The 9,558-nt window shown below is 32.2% G+C and overlaps 1 protein-coding gene across 1 annotated transcript; it reads right to left on the reverse strand.

Annotated features, from left to right (window-relative positions):
• Positions 1–453: 453 nt before the first annotated feature.
• Positions 454–8,011, reverse strand: LOC149138476 (peroxidase P7-like). The gene is made up of 4 exons (XM_089452866.1): positions 7,790–8,011; positions 1,602–1,793; positions 1,161–1,326; positions 454–845 (listed from the first exon to the last, which is right to left on the reverse strand). Exons 1-4 carry the CDS (start codon positions 8,009–8,011, stop codon positions 454–456), a joined length of 972 nt encoding a protein of 323 aa, XP_089308992.1.
• Positions 8,012–9,558: the final 1,547 nt, after the last annotated feature.

The raw sequence follows: 9,558 nt of genomic DNA on the forward strand, positions 1-9,558 counted from the left end.
TTTAAAAAGCCAAAAAGTCAAAGTGCATTACGTTTTTATTATTTAATGAGAATTTTTTAGTTTAAAATAAAAGAAAGTTAACTTTTAAACTCTTTTATTTATGTAGCTATGATGTATCTGAAAAAATTAAAACTCACAACTACTTAACAAATAAAACTAAAATGCAATCTAAGTCTTATAAGCAAGTAAAATGATGACATCCCTTCCAAATAAAATTAGGAGCAGCACATTTATTGTCAATTCCACTTTGTAAAACTCATAAATTAAAATAAAACTTATTATTTTCAACCTACGCCGTTTATTGCTAGAGGACGTCTTCAGAGCGAGTACAAATTAAAGAGTTTAGCCAAATTAAAATTCGAAGACTTCCACTTTCAGATTAAGGACACCGTGCTGGTCGGATAACTAAACATACTAAACTATTCGGCAGACAACGGCCGGTTCACAGGTTGGCTAGTTAGGCTTCCTGCAATTCTTTCGGATCTCTCCGCTGCTGCCCGTCAGAGGTTTGATATTCCCCATCTTTACTATGGCGGCAGCAAAGTCGGAGAAAAAATTGTTGACGTTGGTGCTGTACAAAGTCACCTCTGAATCAGTGGAGCCTCCGTTGAAGATTTCCTGATCGGAGTGGAGAAGCCCTTTCTTGATTTTCAAATTGTTGTAGTAGTTATCGTCAAAGGTGGTGGGAGTCACATAATCCAGTGGCGACAGGTTGCTGTCTCCAGAGCCGTTGGTAGGAGGACACTTTGAACGTAATGAAATAGAGTACGTAGTGTCTATATTGGTGTCGTTGTAAATATGTCCTCTGAAACTCACGCACCGAGCTTGCCCGATAGTATGAGCACCTGCGGATTGAATATATCATATCATATTGATGGCAACTTTTTTATTAAGTGGTTTATTTTCGGAACCACAATTATGGAATTTTATTTCAAAGAAATACGGAACTCAACAAACATTTTTATCTGAATTACTGATTCACTAAATATTTAACAATCAACCGAAGGCCGGCCTCAATTATTTAACCGCACCCATGTGCTTCTGACAGCCCATTATTAAAAACACTCCCCAAAAATATCTAAAATATATATTTTATCCTATTTACAATTTTATGATAATTAATGCATTATACTAATATTGCATGAAAAAAATAATATTACCAGCAAGTGTAACCATTTCCGTTGTGGAGAGCCCCTGCGCTCCGAATAGTGAGATAATGGTGCTTAGATTGGAAGTGGGGGGCGGAATGTTAGCGTTTGCGGCGCTTAAGTTTGCTGTTCTCGAGTCTCGCCTCCCCAGCATCACCGTCCATGAAGGCCCGCCCAACTGGTAATTAACAATTTTATAAAACATATTCATTATTACGTGATATAATCAGGTGCGTGGACAATTCTTTCTACATGTGATTTGGGCCGAAGTTTTTATTATTATAACTATTATAGATCACAGAAATCTCAATTCAATAAATAATCCGGAGCAATTTAATTTCAAGAAATTATTCCAAACAAAAACGACAACACCATAGGTTATTTCAACATATTCTCAGGATCGTTTCAGTTCTAAAAAATTATTCAAAACAGAACAACAGCAACAGAGCTTACTTCCACAACAGAATCGCGTGCAGCAATAGCAAGAATGTCTGCGCAAGAAACGACTCCACTGCAAGCATTCTCGACTTGGGTTTTTATGGTATCTATCACTTCGAAACCTCTCGCCGAATTGTTATTGGGAATGGCGGTCTTCTCGCCGGTTAGAGTGGAGGAGTCGTCCAACAGCACCGACCCATCGCAGCCCTGCAATAAATGACACCTTCAAAAATTGTGTAACCAGAATAAATAAATGCATCCGTATTCTTTTGTTTAATACCCATGGGATCTGACCTATCATAAGGAATGTTAAGAGTACTGACTACCCACACCCTGAATCCAAGATTCTATGAACTAAATAAATACATGAATTGGAATACTCCAAGTTGGCTAAATAATCATCAGTTTATGTAGATAACTAATTGTAGGAAATATAATGTAAAAATTAGCAAAGTCATTCTTTTAATTTCGTATTTTTCTAAGAATTAAAAATTAAATAAGGTTGTTAGATAATCTTCGGCAAAATCACATAATCAATCTTTTGTCGACGCGTTTCGAACCAACCAGTGTGGTTCATCGTCAGGACAAGTTGAAGACTAATCTGGTTAAGCTGGTTTAAATATAGTATGCAGAGATTCCAACGGCTATAATGCCAACGACTAATTTTGACCAAAGGTCTTAGTCAAACCACTAATTATATTGTTAATATTCTTAGAAACCGCTAAAACATATAATTTATTAAGGAATTTAGACTTCTGTGATCCATAACATTGTTTAGAAAATCTTCGGCAAAATCACATAATCAATCTTTTGTCGACGCGTTTCGAACCAACCAGTGTGGTTCAACTATTTATAATAGTTTATATACTCAGCGAGTTCCTTTGTTATTTTTGAGTATGAATAATATAATATCATTCCAATGTTATTTAGTATTAAATTATTCTTATTCTAAAAAATATTGTTACATTAGGTAAATTGTGTATTAATTTAATAATAATTGTTTAAAGCTAGAAGTCCAGAGGTAAACTCTAATATATTATTTTAATTAATTATATCAAAAGGCCCAATCGAAAGTAAAAATAATAATTAAATCATCTATATAATTGATAATTCCAATATTATTAAATTAGTATTCTTGTTAAATCTTTAATATTTAGTTACAATAGGTAAATACATAATTAAAGAATATGTTTATTAATAATAGAATATAGTTAAATTGTGTATTAATTCAATATTAATTGTTTAAAGCTAATGGTCCAAAGGTAACCCTTATTATATTATATTAATTAATTATATCAAATTGGCCCAAAAATAATCTATGTTTATTAAAAGATCTATATAATATATAATTCCAATGTTTTTTAAATTAGTATTCTTGTTAAATCTTTATTATTTAGTTACATTAGGTAAATACATAATTAAAGTATACGTTTATTGATAATAGAATATAGGTAAAATGTGTATTAATTTAATATTAATTGTTTAAAGCTAATGGTCCAAAGGTAAACTCTAATATATTATTTTAATTAATTATCAAATTGGCCCATTCAAAAATAATTTATGTTTATTAAATAATCTATATAATTTATAATTCCAATATTTCTAAAATAGTATTCTTGTTAAATCTTTATTATTAAGTTACATTAGGAAATACATAATTAAAGTATGTTTATTAATAATAGAATATAGGTAAATTGTGTATTAATTTAATATTAATTGTTTAAAGCTAATGGTCCAAAGGTAAACTCTAATAAATTATTTTAATTAATCAAAATGGCCCATTCGAAAATAAAAATAATAATTTATGTTTATTAAATAATCTATATAATGTATAATTCCAATATTTTTAATTTAGTATTCTTGTTAAATCTTTATTAATTAGTTACATTAGGTAAATACCATACTTAAAGAATATGTTTATTAATAATAGAATATCCAACAAATATAACTAACTCAAACTCACTCACTATTATAGGTATATCATATAATAATATCAAATTATTATATATAAAAATATAATAATTTCTTATTTATTATTTGACATAAAGGTCATTTTTCAACTATATCACTTTCTATAATTCATATTTAATAATTATATTCATTAAATAAGTAATATTAATTCACTAAAAAGATATCTATGTCAATTAGGTAAATAGATTATTACTAATAGTCAAATATATAAGCAATTAGTTAAAGGGAAATTCTAAAGGAATGGGAGAAATAAATAAAAATGCATAAAAAATGGAGATAAAAAATCTAATCTAAAGGAAAATACCCCTTAGAATTAAACGGGATAAGCCCGAAATTGCTTAGTAACTAATTAATAATCCATACATTCCTTAATAATAGGATTAATCCGCCAAAAACACACCTACGGAGATGGAAGACAGAGACCCTAAGACCTAACAAAAGGGGGATGAGGAGGCTAGGAAGACAAGGCTGGGACCCAGCAACTGCTAATCTTCCAGCCATCATCCCTATTAAGATTGTTCGGCCTTTTCTCAATCTCCAGGGCCTCTCTAAACTTGCGATGGTGAAATTGCGCTACTTTGGCAATGACTTGAGCCTCTTCTATACATACATGATGCATAGTCTTCCCCGCATGCTCAGCCAGGGCTGAGGACTTGGTCCTACCATGCCTTAAGTCCGCCGAATGCTCGCTAATCCGTTGTTTGATAGAGCGACCAGTCTCACCAATATAAGGGGTCCCACAGGAACAAGGAATGACATAGACGCCCTTCATGTCCTTAGGATCGATAGGGTCTTTCACAGACCTGAGGGAGCCACGGATAGTGTTGAGAGGCCTAAAAGTAGCGGGCACATCGTACTTCCTCAGAATCCTTGCAATCCTGTCCGTGGTCCCTTGGATGTAAGGGAGGTTCACACCCGAGATATGATCTTTAGGAACCCTTCGGGTTGAAGGCTCCTTCCTGGCCTTGAGGAAGGCTTTCCGACCCAGGTGCCTATTGTAACCATTCTTCTCAAAGACATCCAGGATATGGGCCTTCTCCGCTTCCAGGTTCTCCTCATCCGAAATTCTAATAGCACGGGTGGCAAGCGTGCTAAGAACCCCTAACTTCTGAGCTGGGAAATGATGCGAAGACACATGCAAGTATTGCTCAGTATGCATCTTCTTCCTAAACACCTGATGAGAAAAGGAACCATCCGCCTTCTTAGAGATGAAAACATCCAAGAACGGAAGACAACCATTAACTTCTTTTTCCATTGTGAATTTAATGGCGGCGGACTGGTTATTGAGGGGATTGAAGAAACGATCCAGCTCGTCAGGACCATGAGACCAGACAACACCAGTATCATCAACGAATCTTTTCCAAAGCTTTGGTAAGAGACGAGAGGAGGCTAAAGCCTTAGCCTCAAAATCCTCCATGAAGAGATTGGCGACGACAGGGGACAGGGGGGAGCCCATGGCAACCCCACAAGTCTGCTCATAGAACTCTCCCTCGAAGCTGAAAAAGGTGGAGGTAAGGCAAATCTCAACTAACTTAGCCGTATCCGGGTCAGTTAGCTTATTAATCACCTTCATGGCCTCATTGATAGGAATGCAGGTATAAAGAGAGACCACGTCGAAACTTACCAGAATGTCCTCGGGCTCAAGATTAATTCTCTTAAGATCCTCGATAAAAGAAGCTGAGTCTTTGACAAAGGACTCAGTCTGCCCAACCAAGGGTCTCAACTTTGCAGCGAGGAACTTGGCCAAGAGGTAAGTTGGACCACCAATGGTATTGACAATGGGTCTCAGGGGGACCCCATCCTTATGGATTTTAGGAAGACCATAAATCCTAGGCGTGATGGGGTTTCCCTCAATAAGTTTCTGGGCTAGAGGAATCGTGGAATTGCACGACTTGATCGCAAGAGCGACCGCTTTGGAAACCTTTTTGTGGGGATTTTTCGAAAGCTTCTTATAACTCCCACTATTACAGAGATGGTCAAGCATCTTATTCTTGTAATCCTTTCTATCCAGGATAACGACAGCCCCACCTTTATCAGCTTTTAAGACCACTATGTCACGATTTTCGTTTAAGCTTTTTAAAGCCTCAAATTCAACCTTGCTGATATTGCTACGGGGAGGCTTAGCCCTCCTCAGGGTAACGGCACAATCATGTCTAATTGTGTCTTTAATCTTATCGGGAAGGTTCTTAATGCCATATTCTACATCGCAAATGATGTCTTCAACCGGGATTTTTCTCGGTGCTAAGGCAAAATTAAGACCTTTCCTTAAGAGACTAAAAACCGCAGGCGGAAAGGAAAAACTAGACAGATTCACCACCTTATTGTCCTGAGGGAGGGAACTAGAACTACCCACCGACATACCCTTAATACCAACCTTACAATTAAGGTTATCTATCCCAATTAAGGTTATCTATCCCATATAATTAGTGGTTTGACTAAGACCTTTGGTCAAAATTAGCCGTTGGTATTATAGCCGTTGGAATCTCTGCATACTATATTTAAACTAGCTTAACCAGATTAGTCTTCAACTTGTCCTGACGATGAACCACACTGGTTGGTTTGAAACGCGTCGACAAAAGATTGATTATGTGATTTTGCCGAAGATTATCTAACAATGTTATGGATCACAGAAGTCTAAATTCCTTATTAAATAAGGTTGTCCAAATTGTAAAGTTTATTTATAATTTTATTTATTTAGTTAGTTTTATTGAATATAGATGTAATGAAGATAATTAATTATAGGAAATATAATGTAAAAATTAGGAAATAATTCTTTTAATTTCCGTATTTTTCTAAGAATTAGAAATTAAATAAGGTTGTCCAAATTGTAAAGTTTATTTATGGTTATATTTATTTAATTAGTTTTATTGAATATAGATGTAATGGGTAGGTGAGATAGTGATATTTTTTTGAAGATTATTTAAAACATGTTGAACATAAGTGTAGTAGGTTGGTGAAATATATATATATATATATATATATATAAAAAAATAAATAAATAAATAAATATATATATATATATATATATAAATTATAGAAAATATATAATTTAAAATTTAAAAAGTCAAAATTAATTATATATCTATATATATATATTGAGTTATAGAAATTATATAATTTAAAATTAAAAAAAAAACCAAAAACTTTAAAGAGTTAAAATACATCCTCACTTTGATATGAGTAAGTTTTTAAAAATTTAAAAATTCCTGTATATTTACAAGGTTACTGAAAATACAACTTATAAAGTGTTTCTTAATATGAGTTAGTTTTTAAAATTCGATGTATGTTTATAAGGTGGTTTTTAAAATTTTTAATTCGATGTACCTTCATAAGGTGGTTTTTAAAATTTTTAATACATATAAAGTGTTTTTTTTTAAGTTTTAATTGGAGTACACCTTTATTTAGTTGTTATAAATTTTAGTTGTTATAAATTTTGATTATTTTTTAATATGTTTTTGGTTATTTTTGTTTAATTTTAACAAGATTGTTAAAATAGTATATATTAGATATGTAAATTTACATCATTAAAATACTCCATAATTTCTTAAATTAATAAATTTATTTACATTTATAAATTTAAATTAGATAAAAAAATTTACATATTTAAAAAAATTGAAAAAAAAAAACCTAATAAAATAAAATAAAATTGATTACAATATAACTTTGAAGTTAAATATTAAAAAAATTAATTAATATTTTACATTTTTATTAATGGGAAATTTCAACATTCAATGCAACAAAATCAAATTTTCAACGTTCAATGCAACAAAATCAATGCGTATTACTAAATATGCTTTTGACTAAATATACTATTCTATATTCATAAACTTATTTAAATTCTTATTCCTAGTAGAGTTGTCTTAGGTAAATTCTTTTTTCTATTCTTATTCCTGGTAGAGTTGTGTTAGGTAAATTCTTATTTCTAATAGAGTTGTTTTTGTTAAGATTTTTTGGAAGTTTTTTTTTAGATTTTTTTCTCTAATTTCTCTAAAATCTTGCAAGAATTTATTGAAATCACGAATTTGATGGGTAACCCTTGCACTTAAAGTGTTCTAAAAATTTCTCAAAGTGCTGAATTCATATATACAGTAAAAAAAACCAGTTTAAATAACACAAATCAAGATTTAACCTCAAATTTTTCTACTAGATCCAGACACAAAAAAAAATCTAACGAAATTAAAAAATACCATTATTAAGCACTTTCAATGATAAAACTAAATTCTTTCACTCACATTAACGAAGCAGTCGTGGAAGTGGAGGCGGAGAAGCGATGCCCCCATACGTTTTTCCTGAGCCACTGCTTGCTTCACTGCGGCTTGCACTATCGACAGAACCGCCGGGCAAGAATTGTTATAAAACGTTGAGCTCAGTTGACCATGCACGCTGTTAGTAGTCGAACACATAAATATCATTACAGCAATGCATGAAAGGAGGCTTTTCATCAAAACAGCCATTGTTCGTTATGGAAAAGCGCTTCAAACTCGGAAAGCGCTTCAAACTAAACTAATTTGCTTAGCAATTTGCAGGGTGGTTCTGGGAGATCTATGATTACCAATTTATAATAGCATATAAAAGTCTTAGGGGTCGTTCATTGATTTGCTGTAGATGCCTTCTCCCTAAAGATGATAAACGAGTGGTCCTGCAGATGCTTCTCCCTAAAGGTCATAAAGGAGTAAAGGAGTGGTCCTGTGCGTAGTTCTCAAGTTCCTGCATGGCCCGCCCCGAGACAGGGAAAGAAGCGTGTTATGAGGATTGTTTTTTTCCTCTATGGTGTTTCTATATTAACATTAATCTAATATTAGATGGAAAAATGATTGATTAAGATTTCACTGTACTCAGTCTCAATCTTAGTTTGCTCTGAAAATGATTTATTAAGATTGCACTGTTCTCAGTCTCAATCTTAGTTTGCAAGCACCGCATAACTTTCTAAGAAACCCAATGCAAACCAGCGTGAATAAATATTCTGTGCATTACCAAAACTTATATAAATTGCAGATTTCCAGAATATCTTAGAATCTGACCTCTTACCTAATAGTTAAATTCTTGTATATTCTTAAAATTTGCACATTTTCCACGAGTGCTCGACCGTCATTCAGCATTTATGTGGTTTCCTTACTGCCATAACTAAATCTTTTGCTGATGATATAAATTTCCATATTGATCCATTATTGTAAAGTTGCAGAGTCCTCCTCAACCCATAAGAAAATAAAACAAACGTTCAATCTAAACCTACAGATCCAATAAATTTTTGTTTCTGTTCAGCTGTCGAATGTGGATATGAACCAAAAGCTGCAATAAATGTTTGTTTATGGTCACTTGTCAACTCACGGTTATAGCGTGAAGTAACTATAATACTTTCACCATTATTTTATAATGTTAGGAGGAGGATGAATTATTACATGCGAATAAAGCGCAGGGAATTGAATTACGAAGCAACCATCCACCAAATATAATATATGTATGGTTTTTCCTGTGCAAACCATCCACGAAATATAATATATGTATGGTTTTCCCTGTGCAAATGGAGGTGTAAAGTAACCAAAATTCAATGTAGATTTTATATTTAATTTTGTTTATGGCCAGTTGTCAATTCACAGTTATTTTTGCGAATTAGGTCTTAAACTACTTTATGCAATTATTTATGGTGTCGTGAGCTTAAGACGTTTACAACTTTATTCAAATAAATAAAAGGGAATTGCTTTATTCACGAATGATTAATAGATTGGTTTTCCTCAATGTAATCCGTTATTGTCATTAATAAGTTCATCGAGGTATTTTTGCATTGTTATTTCATTTTTTTAATTATTATTAAATAGAATATAAATCTTATTTTATGGACCGTAATGATGGATGGATTTAAATTTTTGTTGTGGTTTATTTTATGAAATTTAAGTTTATTTAAACATAGAGTTAAGATTATACTTTTAATTTTAATTTAATAAATTAGTTTTACTCAAAAAAAATTATTTGTAAGTTATTTCATGAAGGGTTTGAATGTAAT

The sequence above is a fragment of the Pinus tabuliformis genome, chromosome X (assembly GCF_031772625.1).
Source record: "Pinus tabuliformis cultivar Carrire ecotype Pingquan chromosome X, CPIR1, whole genome shotgun sequence".
Taxonomy (NCBI): Eukaryota; Viridiplantae; Streptophyta; class Pinopsida; order Pinales; family Pinaceae; genus Pinus; species Pinus tabuliformis.